At 37.9% G+C, this 18,055-nt stretch overlaps 1 protein-coding gene across 2 annotated transcripts in view; it reads right to left on the bottom strand.

The window, feature by feature from the left end:
- AP3B1 (adaptor related protein complex 3 subunit beta 1) overlaps window positions 1–18,055 on the bottom strand; it is a 160,504-nt gene that overhangs the window by 84,464 nt on the left and 57,985 nt on the right. Inside the window, exons 8-14 of one of the 2 annotated variants that reach the window (XM_074166857.1) lie at window positions 17,745–17,903; window positions 15,561–15,658; window positions 12,933–12,987; window positions 12,781–12,852; window positions 10,488–10,550; window positions 9,443–9,575; window positions 3,335–3,444 (exon numbers count right to left, since the gene is read on the bottom strand). In XM_074166857.1, coding sequence (XP_074022958.1) covers window positions 3,335–3,444; window positions 9,443–9,575; window positions 10,488–10,550; window positions 12,781–12,852; window positions 12,933–12,987; window positions 15,561–15,658; window positions 17,745–17,903 — 690 coding nt within the window. The remainder of the gene's footprint in view (window positions 1–3,334; window positions 3,445–9,442; window positions 9,576–10,487; window positions 10,551–12,780; window positions 12,853–12,932; window positions 12,988–15,560; window positions 15,659–17,744; window positions 17,904–18,055) is intronic. The other variant, XM_074166859.1, reaches the window with a different exon arrangement.

The raw sequence follows: 18,055 nt of genomic DNA, 5'->3' as shown, positions 1-18,055 counted from the left end.
TAGAAACTATTTACTCCACCATCATCAATAAATGTTTAATTATATGAAACTGAACAGTCCTATCTAAAGCATCTAGAGAAAAATAATTATTGACAGATCAGAATCTGTCACCTTTGGGGTATGATGCAACAGGAAGCTAATGGGTCTTCAGCCTTACACTAAAATTTAGGATAGCCCACTAAATACTTTATCAATAGCCAGGACTGTGAGGAGAATTTGGGAATTAATATTGTCATACCTAAACATCAATTTAATCTAAGGATAGATAATAGACAATAGAGCAAATTTTACTGTTAAGTGCCACAGAATCTTAAATACCCAGAAGAAAAAAGTGTAACTTCAAGAAATATTGCAACACACTCACAGCAGTGTGTGCAGTACAATAGAAATGTCAGGTGACATGGGGGTAGGGAAAGAGATTTAAAATTTTTTAAACTCCACCCCAGATCAGTAAGACAAAAGGCTGAAAATCCTCAAGTTAAATTCTGCTTTGCCCTTATTTTCATTTCAACTTACCCGCTCCATGTTCATAGAATCATAGAATCATAGAATGGCTAGAGTTGGAAAGGACCTTAAAGATCATCTAGTTCCAACCCCCCTGCCATGGGCAGGGACACCTCTCACTAGAGCAGGTTGCTTAAAGCCCCATCCAGCCTGGCCTTGAACACTTCCAGGGATGGGGCATCCACAACTTCCCTGGGCAACCTGTTCCAGTGCCTCACCACCCTCACTGTAAAGAATTTCTTCCTTATATCTAATCTAAATCTCTTCTCTTCCAATTTAAAACCATTGCCCCTTGTCCTGTCACCACTCTTCCTGACAAAGAGTCCCTCTTCAGCTCTTCTGTAGGCTCCCTTCAGGTATTGATAGGCTGTTATAAGGTCTCCCCGGAGCCTTCTCTTCTCCAGGCTGAACAACCCCAGCTCTCTCAGTCTGTCTTCATAGGAGAGGTGCTCCATCCCTCTGATCATCCTCGTGGCCCTCCGCTGGACCCGTTCCAACAGGTCCATGTCCTTTCTGTGTTGAGGACTCCAAAGCTGGACACAGTACTCCAGGAGGGGTCTCACGAGCGCAGAGTAGAGGGGCAGAATCACCTCGCGAGACCTGCTGGCCACACTTCTCCTGATGCAGCCCAGGACACGGTTGGCTCTCTGGGCTGCCAGTGCACACTGCCTGCTCATGTTGAGCTTCTCATCCATAAGCACTCCCAAGTCCTTCTCCTCGGGGCTGCTCTCCAGCCATTCTCCACCCAACTTGTATTTGTGCCTGGGGTTGCCACGTCCCAGGTGCAGGACCCTGCACTTGGCTTGGTTGAACTTCATGCAATTTGCACGAGCCCACCTCTCCAGCCTGTCTAGGTCCCTCTGGATGGCATCCCTTCCCTCCAGCGTGTCAACTGCGCCACCGAGCTTGGTGTCATCAGCAAACTTGCTGAGGGTGCACTCTACCCCACTGTCCATGTCACCGACAAAGATGTTAAACAGTACTGGTCCCAGTACCGACCCCTGCGGAACACCACTCGTTACTGGCCGCCACCTGGACATTGAGCCATTGATTGTAACCCTTTGGATGCGGCCATCCAGCCAGTTCCCTATCCACCGAGTGGTCCATCCATCGAATCCATGAGTTTCCAATTTTGAGACCAGGATGTCGTGCGGGACAGTGTCAAATGCTTTGCATAAGTCCAGGTAAATGACGTCAGTCGCTCTGCCCTTGTCTACCAAGTCTGTGGCAGTATTGTAAAAGGCCACCAAATTTGTCAGGCACGATTTGCCCTTGGTGAAGCCATGTTGGCTGTTTCCAATCACTTCTTTATTCTCCATGTGCCTTAGCAAGGATTTCATGAGGATCTGCTCCATGATCTTGCCAGGCACAGAGGTGAGACTGACCGGCCTGTAGTTTCCCGGGTCTTCTTTGTTTCCTTTTTTGAATATTGGAGTTATGTTCCCTTTTTTCCAGTCAGTGGGAACTTCACCAGACTGCCACGATTTCTCAAATATGATGGAGAGGGGCTTAGCAACTTCGTCCGCCAGTTCTCTCAGGACCCGTGGATGGATTTCATCAGGTCCCATGGACTTATGCACCTTCAGGTTCTTTAAGAGGTCTCGAACCTCGTCTTCTTGTACTGTGGGTGCTTCTTCATTCCCAGAGCCCCTGTTCTTGCCCTCCGTGACTTGGGCAGTGTGGTTAGGGCCCTTGCCAGTGAAGACTGAGGCAAAGAAGTCATTCAGTAGCTCAGCCTTATCCACATCCTGGGTGACCAGGTCTCCCGTTTCCTTCCGGAGGGGACCCACAGCTTCCCTCGTCTTATTTTTATCCCTGATATATCTATAGAAGTTCTTCTTGTTATTTTTCACATCCCTGGCTAGATTTAGTTCTGCCTGGGCTTTCGCTTGCCTGATCAGGTTTCTGGTGACTCGGACAGCTTCTCTGTATTCTTCCCAGTCTACCTTTCCCTGCTTCCACCCTCTATAGGCCTCCTTTTTGGTCCTGAGTTTGTCCAGCAGTTCCTTGTTCATCCACGCCGGCCTACTGGCTATTTTGCCCGATTTCTTCTTTTTTGGGATGCACCTCTCCTGAGCTTGGAGGAGGCAATCCTTAAATACCACCCAGCTTTTTTGGGCCCCTCTCCCTTCCAGTTCTTTTTCCCACGCTACCTTACCAATCAGATCTCTCAGGAGATCAAAGTCTGCTCTTTTGAAGTCCAGGGTAGCCAGCTTGCTGCGCACCCTCCTTGCTGCCTTATGAATCTTGAATTCTATCATCTCATGGTCACTGCAGCCGAGGCTACCCTTGAACTTGACATTCCCGACCAGCCCCTCCTTGTTGGTGAGGACAAGGTCCAGCACTGCTCCTTTCCTCGTTGGTTCCTCTATTATTTGCAGAAGAAAGTTGTCGTCGACACATTCTAAGAACCTCCTGGATTTCCTGTGCTCTGCTGTGTTGTCCTTCCAACAGATGTCGGGGTGGTTGAAGTCCCCCATGAGGACCAGAGCGTGTGAGCGCGATGCTGCCCCTATCTGTTTGTAGAGGGATGTAGATGTAGATGTTCTAAACCTGCTACCCATCTTGGCCTAATGGTACTAGCAATACTCAGCATTTCCAGGATCTCATTCAAAATAGCTTCCCAGATTTAAGGCACAAATTGATGCCATATAATCACTTCTATTTCCTCTTCCTTAAGATCATGAAAAATGATATTTTATATCAAAAATAAAAAATTATGTTGTGTTTCTCTAATATATCTATTTCTATTTATGGCTCAAATTAAAAGCAGATAGCGTGATTTTTATCATTTAACAATGAAAATAAGATGCTGTATGCAAATACTCACTGTAATGTTATCCAAGAGCTTGGCCATATGCTTAATAATTTCACCATGGTGTGCTGGCTGAGTTTGCAGCAGTTTCTTAATGACAACAACACTTTCAGCAACTACAATTTCTGTTTAAGACAAAACAAATTATTAATTTTAAAAGCATTTATGCAAAAGAAAAAGCCATAAATAATTGAGTGTAAAAGATGTTATCAGTTTTCAAATTATGCTTTGCAGAACCGAATTCTGTTTACCTGGTAACAAAGATGTAAACCGCTTTACTAAGTAAACACAAGTGCAGCTTCCAGAGTCAAGTTAAAAGCAGAAAAAAAACCAAAACCAAACAAAAACAGTACAGAGAAATGTTCTAAATGTAAAAATATTATCTTATTACATGCTTTTTTTAAAAACCTGCCTTTTAGTAAAGCTGCACTCTGTAGTTTTTGTTTTCAAATTGACAAACAGCAGCAAAAACCATCCGTTTTTCATTGAAATTATGCATATTCATAAGTAATTTGCTGTCTACATTAAAAATAAAAACACTTGTTTATTTTTCAAAAAAATATACAACATTAAAAGTAATAGCTCATTCATAAACAAGAGAAATATCTAAACATTTCCTTTGCACTTTTTCACCTTCTAAACTGTGTCTCTCAGGTCTGTAACCTTAACTCTAGAACATTCAAATGAAGCTTCTAAAAAGCAAGTTGTTGGAAGATTTATGCCAAAGTCACGCACTGGAGTACTTAACTACTGTAAAAAGTAACATTCACAGCCTGATCAACTTGTATGAAATGTACAGTTTTTGAAACTGAAAAAACCCACTGGTGCAGAGGTAAGCTTCTATGCAAGAGTAAACTCATGCTGTAAGGAAAGATGAAGGAAAGTCAAACACAGCCAAAGCTGAAACCAAAACAAAGACTACTGTAAGAGTTCAGCATAATTCTAATTTTCATCTATACTACAAAAAGGGAGTAACTATTTCTCCTAAACTATCAATGTTTAAAACAAAGAAAAAGCCTAACAACCATTCGTTAAACATGACAGAGGAATTTCTACATTTCAAGAATTAATATGGCACATGGACCATTCACTCAGCAATCAAGCAAACTGAAGTTTCAAAAGAATGGTGTGGGGAAGAGATCTCTAAATTTGCTTTCTAAAAAAAAAAAAAAATTATAGAAAACTTCTTTATGGAGAAAGGCTTTGCAAAAGCTCTGAGTATGTATCATTATGCCATAAGCCTCTGAAATGCTTAATCTTTAGCTTGCAGGTTTTTGTGTCATCCCTTATTTGACGTGATCTCTGTCACTTTTCTAGACTAATTTCTTGAAGCAAAGTTAACATGTCTACTTCATATCTCAAGGTCTTGCACAATCCTACAGATAAATTTAATTTAGATTGTGTTTTGCCAGATATTAAAATAAGATAACACTTCTCAAAATTTTAAAATTACAATCTGGAATATTTAGAGCGGGGGACATCATAATACAGACGACCTTCTTCATTGAGTGTTTTGTGATACTACTTAACATGGAGAATGTTTAAGCAAAATAAAACTAAACAATTCAAACAATTTTGAAGCAATATGGAAATGACTAGTCTGAGTAGGATAATCTCTGAAGACCCTACAGCATGACAACTTCTCAAAAACCTATAATATATTCAGTCATACAATGTTCCATTTTGCCAAATAATGATGTATATAAAAAATTAACAACGTGGTAGACAGTAACTTGTGGAGACCAAATTGCAGGCTTTTTCATAATTGAGAATTTGGCCACATTGTAGCAGAAACTCAGAAGACCCTAGCAAGAAATGTATTACCAGAAAATATTCAAAAGCTGCATTCTGAAGCACTACATTTGGTACCACTGATGTAGAGTCAAATTTTCTTCCACTTACATTAACCGATACTCGCAGAAACTAAAACACACAACTGAAGACTAATTTATCCAGTCTGAAATTTGTATAATCGCTATTTCTAAAAGCAGCAAAATTGCACCAACTGCTTTTGGAAGGAATATACCAACTGAATCTCATAGCAACTCTGTACAAGTGATTAAGTGCACCCCCAGGAAATTTACACGACTCCAAGTTGAGTGGTGCCATGGACATGCCTGAGGGGCAGGGTGCGATTCAGAGGGACCTGGACAAGCTCAAGAAGTGGACCAATGTGAACCTCATGTGAAGCTCACGAAGTTCAACAAGGCCAAGTGCAGGGTCCTGCACCTGGTTCTGGTCAACCCTCACAGGCTGGAGGATGAACGGATTGAGAGTAGCCCTGCTGAGAAGGGCTTGGGTGTACTGGTGGGTGAAAAAAATGGACATGAGTCTGCAATGTGGGCTCACAGCCCAGAAAGCCAACCATATCCACACAAAGAAGTGGGGCCAGCAGGTTGAAGAAGGTTTTTGCCCCTCTACTCCATTCTGGTGAGAAACCACCTGGAGTACGACATCCAGCTCTGGAGCTCTCAGTCCAAGACAGACATGGACATATTAGAGTGGGTCCAGGGGAGGGCCGTGAAAATGATTAGCGGGATGGAGAACCACTCCTGTGAGGACAAACAGGGAGATTAGAGGTTCTTCAGCCTGAAGAAGAGAAGGCCTTAGGGAGACCTCATTGTAACCTTTCAACACTTAAAGGGAGCTTATAAGAAAGGATCTCTCGTACACAGACAGACAAGAGACTCCTTATAATCCCACCTGTCTCTTACAGCTAAAGTGATTTTTATGTCATAGTAAGGCCATTGGTCAGCTGAAATTATCAAGGCAATTTCTGAAAGGAAATGCATCAGTCAAATGCCAAATGTCACACCAAAGAGCCAAAATAACTCTTCTTTTTGTACTTCCTTCACCAGACAAGAAAGGAAAATAATTCTCAACCCTCAACATGGCTTCCAGAAAAAAGGCTCTGTTCAACTCTTGAAATTTTCTTTGCCTATTTTTGAGTGCTTTGTTTAAAGTCAAATTTCCCCAACTCAGGGAAGCTGGGAGCTCCAGTAAAAAAAAACAACCATTTGAATCAGAAGCACGTACAGAAACGAGAAAGTTCAATGATGAGACACTTGAAGAGCTCTGTGAAGAGTTTTCCCAGCTGGACCTGACTCTTTAAGGGACTGTTCTGTGTAACAACACTCTGCCTCTTGGCATCTATGTGCCAGAATGATTAATGGCACAGCTCCTGTACCAGCTACAGCCAAGATATCTTGGAGATATATACAAGATATCTTGGCTGTTGGGCTGTATCTACAGTAAAGGCCTTTCCAGAACAAGAGAGCGGCCCTGAGAAAGACTTGGGGGTGCTGGTGGATGAGAAGCTCAACATGAGCTGGCAATGTGCGCTGGCAGCCCAGAAAGCCAACCGAACCCTGGACTACATCAAAAGAAGCGTGGCCAGCAGGTCCAGGGAGGTGATTCTGCCCCTCTACTCTGCTCTGGTGAGACCCCACCTGGAGTACTGTGTCCAGCTCTGGAGTCCTCAACACAGGAAGGACATGGACCTGTCGGAACGAATCCAGCGGAGGGCCACAAAGACGATCAGAGGGCTGGAGCACCTCTCCTATGAGGACAGGCTGAGAGAGTTGGGATTCTCCAGCCTGGAGAAAGGAAGGCTCTAGGGAGACCTTATAATGGCCTTCCAATACCTAAAGGGGGCCTACAGAAGAGATGGGGAGGGACTCTTTATGAAGGAGTGTATTGATAGGACGAGGGATAATGGTTTTAAACTGAAAGAGGCGAGACTAGGAAGAAATTCTTTACTGTGAGGGTGGTGAGACACTGGAACAGGTTGCCCAGAGAAGCTGTGGACGCCCCGTCCCCGGAGGTGTTCAAGGCTAGGCTGGATGGGGCTTTGCACAACCTGGTCTAGTGGGAGGTATCCCTACCCATGGCAGAGGGGGTTGGAGCTAGATGATCTTTAAGATCCCTTCCAACCTGAACCATTCTACGATTCTATGGTAAAAGCATAGAATTAGAAGGCAGCTTTACTACAAGTTTGTTCTTCAGGATTCTGTTTTGACGCAGTAGAATCAATTTGGTCACTTCTCTTCCAAACTCAAGTGAATTCCCTATAAGAAGAAAATAGTGCAGAGAAAACAGAGCCAACTCTGCTTTCAGGGAACTCGGAACCTTCTGAACTTATGAGCTTAGGTTTTACTCTACGCAAAGGCAGGAGAACTGCTTCCAGGCTTCAAACAATCATGGAAGAAGGGCAAACATATTGCTTGCACACTTCAAGACTGAAAGTTGGAAGAAAGCAAGATTAACCAGGACTCTTAAATCTATTGTCCTACACATGCTAAATCTCTTTTTTTCTTCCTTACCATGCCCAAAACTCTTCTTATGTTCAGTAAGCTGTGACTATCTGTAATTTCCTGCCACCTGAGGAAAGGTACCACGTAAATTATGCTATTCTATTCATTCCTTGAAAGAAAGAATAAAGACACTGTGGCTATGGTAAAGCAATTTGCCAGCTGCCAGGTTTAAAAGATCCTCAATATATCCTTTGCAGTCTTTCAGAACAGTAAGCACAAGAAGATAATTTTATTTGCTAGACAACTACTTAGAAACAGTCAGGAAAACTAATCTTGTTGAGACAGACCTTTTTATATATGTACATGCATATATGTGTGTGTATATATATGTGGAATTACTTTGAAGAAAATATTAAATTGAGAAGCTATCATAATAGAAAAAAAAAAGCCTTTTCCTCTTATCTTTGTTTATTCTTAGCAAAAAGAAAAAGCAAGAAAATGGAAAGAAGGATTATTAAGTAACAAAATATCTGAAGTGATTTTTTATTATTTTATTTAACACAGAAAAAAATGGGGATTTGTACATGCTGAAAGGAGCCTACTGACCTAGAGGAAGATTGCTAGTAGAATTAAGCAGAATCAAGAACAAGCTTTGAAGCCTGTATTTTTAATATGGTCATTGCTGAATGTAAGACAAAAAGGCTCATTGTGCGGACATGACCTTGTAACACAATATGGGAAGATATTTTAAACACAGCTGATAGCCAAAAAACCATAAAGGGAAATAAGCTCTGGAGCACTAGGAAATTAAAGTTACACATATTTAAAATACAAAGATATACACTGAGGCCTCTCAGAAATTCCTAATACAAGGTGAAGTGGGAGACGACGACTCGTAGTTCATAAACCAAATAAGAGAAAGCTCTGAGTGTATCAATGGGTCACAGGATGACTGTGTGCGGCCAAAGTGATGGCCCTAATAAAGGCCTTCTTAGGTTTACCATGAAAAATATGTCCAGTAGGTATGGAGAGCAATTAATGCCACTTTTGAAAGCTCAGAGTAGATCTCATCTGTGTTTTCCGAACAACTGTAATTACTCCAGGCCACCCTAAACCATACTTTCTTCCTTCCTGACATTATTATTTTTAACTACATCTTAAACTCTATTTCCAAACTTTAACCATATTCATGTAGACTGTACGTTATATAATAATCTTCCGATTGTCTTATTGGCTACATCTGTGCTATATTAATTGGTAACTGGTAAGAATATACAATATTATCAGCTATTGATTTACAGTGCTGCTACATCCTATTTGACTTATCTGCTCCTTGTTGTGTTCCTTAGTGACTTGCAACTCCATTTCACTATATAAAAATAACAAAAGGCTAGATTATAAAATCAAAGCAAATTTGGGGCCATTTATCCTAAAACTATTTAGTATGTTTTTTCAGCTAGGCATTGATGCACTAAAAAAAAAAAACCACCCAACATTCCAAGCTTTCAGCACCCTCTACAGGCTAACTGTTTTGATGCAACTAACCCTAAACAGTAAAACTACTGTCATCTGTGATTACCACAACAGCACGCTTTAATAATTACAGCATATTGAGAAAAAACAGGTAAACATGTAAATCGCAGGCCACAAGAAATTAATTTCACTAACAAAAGAGAAAATACGTACCTAGTGACTATAAGACCCTTTTCAAGTGCTTCAAATGAGAAGAAACACCAGAATCACTATTTTTATCCAGTCATGTCAGCTAAATTCTTATAAGAGTAAATTCTCATATACTTTTTAACTCGATCTGCCCTGTGTGGTTCTCATTAAGAAAGGTTTCAGAAAACAAAGAGAACATTTAGCTTACCATCCCTGTTGGACAGCAAACATACGAGGCCATTAAGGCATGTGTCAGTCACTTCGGTGATGTTTGTTGCACATCTGCCTATAGCCTGAATTGTAGCTGCAGCAAACTGCTTATCTTGGCTCTTCACGTAAGTCTAAGGAAACAGGATTTTCATTAGTCAATACATAAGTCTTGTCAACTAAAGACTTACCATATTATTCTCATAAGACAGGCATACTGTATAATAAATTTAATCTAGAAAACTACATTGCGCATTAGAAATTAAACTTTTTTCACCTCATTGTCACTTTCAGAAGACTTTTTTGCCAGCTTTGGTCACCCATGGCCATGCAAACCTCCAATTTCAAGAAAGCTTGGGGCAGGGGGCAATTACCCAAAAACAGCAATTAGTTTGTGTGCAAGGTTGGAAGAGTTGATGAGCTCTCTCTTCAGAGAGGTTTCAGTTCATTTAACCAGGAGCATCTGTGAAACTATGAATAACCTACCTGCCTCAGAACCAGTACCTTTCAGAGAAATCCAGGCAGAGAACTGAAGCAATGAAAATAGATGTCATAAGCAAAGAGGAAAGACGGAAGGACAGACACTGTTTCACAACACAGGCAGAACATCTTGCTGATACATATGCAGATATTGGAGATACTACTATTTCATCAAATGACTTACAGAAATGAGGTTTGGCAACAAATGCTAATGGCCAAATATTGCTAAAATTAAGACTCCATCATTTAGTGACTTACAGTGTCAGTCAAGTTGGTAGAATTTGTTTTAAAGAATTTGGAATGAATGAGTTTTTCTCAACGCTTTTTTTTTTTTTGGTAGCTGGAAGAAGAGTGAGAAACAAAACATCGAAACTCCTTCCCACATATAAAAAGCTTAATTATCCATTATTATATGACACAGTTTCATTTCGACTCTGAGAACATTTTATCCTGGAAAAGACTTCAAGTTTAAAAATATAAGACTAAAAATCTAGATGAAGCATTCAATAATGGCAATTGGCCAACAGGGAGCATTTCATATAAAAAGAGTACACTTTTGCACAAACCTGAAATTCTCGAAGCAGAGTTGATATGTTGGCTTCATTTGCTAAACTTGTCAAGATTTCAAGCTACAAGAAAAAAACCCCAGGTATTTTATCAAAAGCTAAAATATTATAAACAGTACCACATATACACTATACTTTTATTGTATATAAATAAAAGATAGTACTACTAAAGATACCACTTACAATTCAACAGAGTATACCAGATTTCAGTATAAATTGGTAACAGCATTGCACTCAGGAGGAATATTCTCCTTGCAAGTACACGCAAGGTTTTCAAAGGAGGACTCTTAGGGTTCAGGGATGCATTTTCTACGAGCTGTGGTTTTACTGTTGCTTTGCATATCAAACGGACTTGATGGCAACATGGTTTCTGGCAACATAGTTTCCAATGTTATACAACAGGCCTTAGCATTTAACAACCATGTGACATTGTAAGAAGAAATAATGAAAATCACAACTGCAGCTGGGGAGAAATAAAGGGTCCATTACATTCAGATGAACAGCAATAAAAGACCTTTAAACTCAGGAAAGAAACAGTTGCATCGATGAGACTCCTCAGAGCTTAATCAACATCAACAGAACCTGGAAGGCCTCTTCTTTGTTTCTGGTGAACAACAGGATGATATACAACACTGGGCATATATTGTTACAATGCTATGCTTCCAGGAAAAAAATGAGATTATTTTACAGCATAGGAAGGCTATCAATGGAATCCCAAAAATATCTTTATTGTCTTTTGCTTTTCAACATATTCATATATGAATTACGAAAGTAATGAGAAGACAGGCAGCAAGGTTTGCAGCTGATTGCTACAGTTTTCAGAGAAATGTAGACAAAGGCTGACTAAGAAAAGCTGCATAAAAACTTCAAGTATTAGGTGACTGGTTGATAAAATGGCCAAAGAAAAAATTAAAGAGATAAATGTAAATTAATGTTCATAACTGGGTAAAAACCTTAATTTTGGAGAAAATGATCTGATTACTACTAATTCTATCCAAGAATTTGTGGTAAAATAGGCAACTCCATGAAAATACAAGCTCAATGCTAAGCAGTGATCAAAAAGCAAACTCGTTGGGAAAGAAACAGAGAACAAAACAGAAAATTAAATAGTGCAGCAGATGAATTCCAGGGTGCTCCTGCATCTGAAATACTGCCTTAGGTCTCATCCTCCTATCTTAGAGCAGATAGGATGGAACTACAGGAGTAGGATGTGGAGAAAAGCACAAGATATTTTTATGTGTGTAACAGTGTAGGTTGTCCTCAATTTTTCAGTCACCAAGAAAGAACTGAGACAATGAAAGGAAAAACCACAATGTCTACTTCTCTACCTCTTAACCACTGTATTATCAATTAATATGGGAAATTTATCAATTTTCAATTATTTCAGGAGCAACTTTCCTGGATAACACTCTTAGCAGTACTCCTGACAGTTTTCATAATCATTAAATGTGGAGACCTTTTTGCCTCCAACTGCCTCAAATTTACGTAGATTTCATTTTGGATTAATAAAAATATGATGGGCTGGGCACAACCACCATGGACTACACCACTCTGCACAAGTAATGAGTGTGCAAAATGGATGTAAAATGAAAATAAGGAAAAAATAATGTTTCTTTAAGAAACTCATACCTTCCAATCCTAAACACAAGTGCCTATGACAATCTAAAGCAAAACAAGAGAAAAGGCACATAATAGTAGACAATTTTTTAAGCTATTGTTTTGTCAAGGATTTCACATCCGTTAAAGAGTAAGAATAGAGAAAACAAGATGATGACAGCCTAAAACACGCATTGAGATGTGGCCTTGAGGAAAGCCTAAAGTACTTCTCATGTCACATGCCAACTTCAAAGGGAATCTGGGACTTCTACACTGTCTCATTTTGTTCAGGGAAACAGATTTAAACTCTTTTTTAAGCAAACAGTATCAAAGACTCTGTTTTCGTTTCTCTTCGAGAAGATTCTACTTCCCATGAAAACAGTCAGTCTTTAAATGTTTGAATGGCTGGTTAGATAAAAATAGTAATGCCCTGTCTTGCTGAAAGGTATCAAAAGCTGTAGTAGAAAACGTTGCCCATCTGCCACCTACAGCATGGTAACAAGAGAAATTTCAAGCAGCCTGACAAGCCTGAAGGACACTTGTGGGCTTAACTAAAAGCCACAACACTCTACACTTCTTAATGAAAACAAGGAACAGCACAGAATGACGTGGGTTACATCAGTGCAAGAAAATTTTACTTTCCTGTTGCAAACAGAGTTGTCCAGCAGTATACAGATGAATTTGCTTTTAAACTCACCTTCAGCGTTTTGATCATTGTTGGGTCAGTTGATCTAACATAGAAGCTCTTCAGGTAGGGTTCAAACATGCCCTGAAAAAGCAGAACATACTTAAGAAGTTTGCCTGTGTTTCATATAAAATGTGATTTAGAATATTCTAAAGAGGGTATACCTTTCTCTGAATTGACATAGTGGCAATATTTTGCAGAACAATATACTGCACCTCCCTAGAATATGAAAAGAAAAACAAGAGTTATTCTGCAAAATTACAGATAAATAGAATACTGCAACATGGCAAAGAAAGTCCAAATAGATTTGAATCCAAAGTTCATTATACATTTTACTTGTCACAAACATAGAAGGAAAAAGCTAATTGCGAATTGCAACAAGTTCATCATCTGCTTCACAGGAAGATGCATGATGAAACCAGGCTCTCATTCTTAAAAATTTCAATATGGAAAAAAAAATAATCACTGACACCAGTGCAATGGTGCCATGCTTCTTTCAGGCCTTGGGTCTTTGTTTAAACCAAAACTTTGTTTACAACATTGTTATTCTGGCATCTCCAGAAATAGCTCACAAACACCTTCATTTAAGTTTCAAGATGCTGGACAAAATTTTTTCACGCTGACACAGCTGAGAACGAAAACACAAGGGCTGCAAGCCCATTGAGAACAAAAACACAAGTGTGAAAATGACTGCATTAGTTACAAGAAGAGTTAATACTTGCACAACTAGCAAGAATTGCTATAACATTTTTTGTCTTAAAAAAATTTCCTAGTAATTCTTAAAAAGGGCCAGGGTCTCCTGTGACTTAGGAGTATACACTGTCAGGCATATGCAGCTATCAAAAAGCAGTATTTTAACATAATAGACTTGGTCAAGATACAGACTACAAAATTATGTAATATTCTAAATACAAAAACATTAAACATGTTTGGAGGATATTCTGAGCATTAATGTATTAGCTTAAAAGCCTCAGCAGGAGTGAGCAAAAAAGAAATCTGGGTAGTAGTCTAAAGCTTATAAACTCCAGAGTTTCTGCAACATTTACTTAAAAACTAAGTAATAATTTACACAATTTTTTCCTGAACCATTCAAATTCTTTCATGATGCAAATCACATCCTAATAGAGAAATCATCACATCCATTACCTCCTCCTATTCAAAACTGTCTAATAGCCCTGTGGTAATTACAGCTGTTGCTTACAAAGAAAAGTAATAATAGAGAAGTACTTAATATCTTTTAAACCTATTTTTATGTAATTCTTACATAGGTACATGGAAATAGCTGCACATGATGTGTTTGACATCAATTTAAAGGCCATAGGCACATAACTTCAAGGGCAAACTGTAAAAGCTTATTTCAAAGTGGCTCTAATAGCAGAAATGTTTCACACAGACTGGTAACAGAGAACAGACAAGCCATTCGACACAGGAAAATCATAAGACTAGTGCCATGTTAGGCACTAGTTGAGGTACAGGAAATGTGACTTCTCTTTTGGTGAAACTGAATATAAGTGAGCAATAAGCAACATGCAAAAATAATCCTTTCAATCTGCGAGTATGAATTTAGTTCTATACATTACCTGTACATATGCCAAACTTTAGCCAATACTTATCTTTGCTTAAAGAGAATGGGAAGCATACTGTACTATAAAACCAAGCAAAAATAACAGTGATTCATTTTTATCTGAAATAAAAGTATGAATATCCTACCAAGCCAAATTTTAGTTCTTTACTAACTTTTAAACAAAAGAAACATTAGCCATGGGTGAGCTGCAAAAGTTAACAGAGAAAGAGCTCTACAGTTATTGGGCTCACAAAAGCTAAAGCCCATCTCAGACAAGCAATCTTGTCAGACAACGAAAGTGATTTTTTTAAAAAGCTTTTTGTCTGTTTGATGTTACCAACTTTAACAAAGAAATCATTTTAATAGTGATGGTCTAGCCAAAAATACAAAGTTTAGTTAGAAAGATATACTCAAAACATCTTAATGCTGTGCCGCCTATCACCCCTTCAAGGCTTTTCATACAAATACATGGAAGTCCAAAATCTAAAAACTGAGGAGAAAAAAACCCCTGGTTTTGTGCAGCAAATATTAGCATAATATTCCAAAACTATCAAACACTAAGAAAAAAAGAGTATTATCAATCCTATGAAACATGTAGCCAGTGAGACCCTTCATAGGAAAGTAGACAAGGTTACACTGAAGATCATAATGTCAAAATTAGAGGTCCTGAAAGAAATACAAATTTATTCCTTAAAAGCAGTCCAAAGATTAAGGAAACATGGGGTTCATCAGCATCAAGGGGTATTTTAACAAATATTTTCCTTAGTTTCTCTGTAACAAGAAGTCTTCAGTATATAGTGCAGGAAAAGAAAATACACATCTGAAGACTTCTTTAGTGCCTAGCAAGACAGTGAGGAATTCTAATATAATTAAATTTCAAATAATTAAAAAATAAATAAATCAAGAAACTAAGCAAACTAGTCAGGACTGCCTCTATTAGTACGCTAACTAAGCAGCCATGATTCTTCTCAGAACGAAAGTCGTAATTACAAACGAAACACAATATTGAACAATCACTGGATGTGATCCTGAAAGTGACAGAATTGGTTTTAATGATCTTCATTTGTTGAGTAAAAATTAGTATTACAGGACAATTTAAAAAAAAAACAACACTCTAAAAGTACAATAGTAATATTCTTATAATCACGGCTAAACAAGCATGTATGAAAAACTATAGATATAGTAGACATAAAGTAGACATAACAATGTAAAGTATGGATTTAATTACCTATTACTACGGAGTAAACGCACCAATGACTTAGAAACAATACCAGCTTCGGATTTTGGTGCCAAATGCCAGTAAAGCTGTGCAACTGCCATTACCACCTAAAAGAAGAACATTCAGAACAGCATGTTAACTTCAAATCATCATATGTATCTTATCACATTTGCTTCAGACCTGCAGAACTACCTACTCACTCTTCAGAAAGCAAAGTACATACCCACATTTTTTTGAAACCAACAGACTGGGGGAAAAACATCAGACAAAAAATATTTGTATTTCTAAAATAATAGCTAATTAAGTAGCTCTCAATTCTCCCAGTATTTTTTGTATACTATAATATATAGAGAGACAGAGGAAAAGGGACAAAGAGATAACAAATATAGGCAATACAAATTGTAAACATAATGATATCATCCTTAACAAGTCAGTATTGCCAACATCAGCTGTACAAATTAATGAGGAAATACTGTTAAAACTTCTGCAAATTTTGTGATTTTTATTAAATACAGGTTCAGTATTACCTATTATTTAGTTTCCACTTAATATCTTTCATCCCATTATTAAAAAAATACTTCAAAAAGCGGAAGACTGAAATATAATCAACTTAGTAACAATACTTTTTTTTTTCCAAGTTTTCTCATAAGTAAAAAAAATGATGAATTTTATGCTAATGAATAAATCACGTCACAGCCTTCACTACAATACTATCATGGTCAACTTGCTGTTCAAAACAAAACAAATCATAGAAAGGAGACTCAAAGTAAAGCCATCATCATGACACTTGACTTGGTATCTTAAATCTTAGTACCAATGAAATAGAAATTATTATTAGACAATGAAAAGTGATTTAAAACATCAGAAAAGTAGAAATAACTAGGAGATTTTTAGCAACATACTCTAGGTATCTTTTATTACTGACAAGAATCTAAGGTCGAAGAGAAAGCAATTAATTTATTTGCTAGTAAATTCTGTGAATGGTTCAAAAATTGCTGTAATAGCAATTCAAAGCACAATTGTGTGTAAGCACAATTTCACTTCACAAACTTCCCTTAAACATCTCACTTAACTTTAATATCAGAAAGTTAAAGATCATAAATGTGAGAATCAATACCATATTTAACAGATATAAAGAAAATTACTTATGGGATGTGGCAGATAAGCAACTGAACTTGCTCTCAGTATAGTGTGACAGCAGACATTTAACATACTTGCTCCTTGTGTGAGATGAGGAAGTATCATATAGACATTGAACAGTGATTTTAGCAAAAGGCTATGCTCTAACAGAATTATTATTGTAAAACTGTATTCAATTTATTTCCAAATTTTGCTGGCAGATTATAAGTGGTTTTGAAAAGAGTCAGACATTAGTCAGAATCTAGAAGTATGTTCCAAGGGAGAAACAAAAACCTGATCTGTTTAGCTTATCAAGAACAGGTTGGGAGGTGACTTAATCATGGTGCAGTAAATGTTTTTGCAAGGACATGAATATTCATTATCACTGGAAGTCTTTTCCCAAAGACATCTAGTCTTGATTAACAGGACAAACAGAGGTTATAAAGTTCTGCCATATGAGTCATGTTACAATGATTCACTGTCAGCACAGCTTTTTTCTGTTCTAAAAATCTGCATGCATCTTAAAATCTCAAAGAAACATTGCAGAGCATATTATACTCATGATGTCATATCCATCCTTGAACCTACAAAGGCACTAACACTAAGAACCTGCCTTGGATTGACAAAGAAGTTAGGCATATAATTGTCTACTTTTAAAATGTGAGACTCAAAGGAAAGCACAACCTAATGAATCAATAACAACTATGATTTCCTTTGTGAATCTCTACCACCAAAACTTTTGAGCCATCCTAGTTGCTCAGAACATAAGCATTAAAAACTAGCTATGGTATAGTCATCACATGCTATATAAGTTGGATTCAAATGTTCTTGTATTTTGTCTAATATTTTGTTTGTTCTTAATATTTGGAGCATATATAATATTCAATTCAGGTGTTTTACTTAGAAGCCAAGTTAATTTCAAAAAAGAAAGAACCACCATACTTCTATAAGTTACTAGAGAGTATTATCAACACTTTTAAAGAGGTGTAGATTTTATTCTTCAATCTTTTAAATTTTCTAGAAGCATAGATATTTATTAGTTTAATATTTTAATCAAAACAGGATTTGTCATACAGCAGCATTCCGGCTTTGGAGCAGGGGCTTTGTATTTCGTAACAGCAGCCTGTGATCAGGGTCCATAGTGTAGGTGTTTTTCATTTTCCGATCCTTTTCTTTCTCTTCATCAGATTCATAGAAATTATTTTCACTATATTCTTCAACAACCACATCATCCTACCGAAAGACAAAATGACAAAAACATATACAAAATACTTGAATCAACCAGTTTTAGTCACTAAGGATGTAACATACAACACCACAATTTCATGGAAGACACATATATTTTTTAAAAAATAGCTATTGGATCCTCTATCCCAGTGTGCTCA

The sequence above is a fragment of the Numenius arquata genome, chromosome Z (genome assembly GCF_964106895.1).
Source record: "Numenius arquata chromosome Z, bNumArq3.hap1.1, whole genome shotgun sequence".
In the NCBI taxonomy this organism is placed as follows: domain Eukaryota; kingdom Metazoa; phylum Chordata; class Aves; order Charadriiformes; family Scolopacidae; genus Numenius; species Numenius arquata.
The sequence above is the reverse complement of the archived record's forward strand: the minus strand, read 5'-3'. Positions and strand labels throughout refer to the sequence as shown.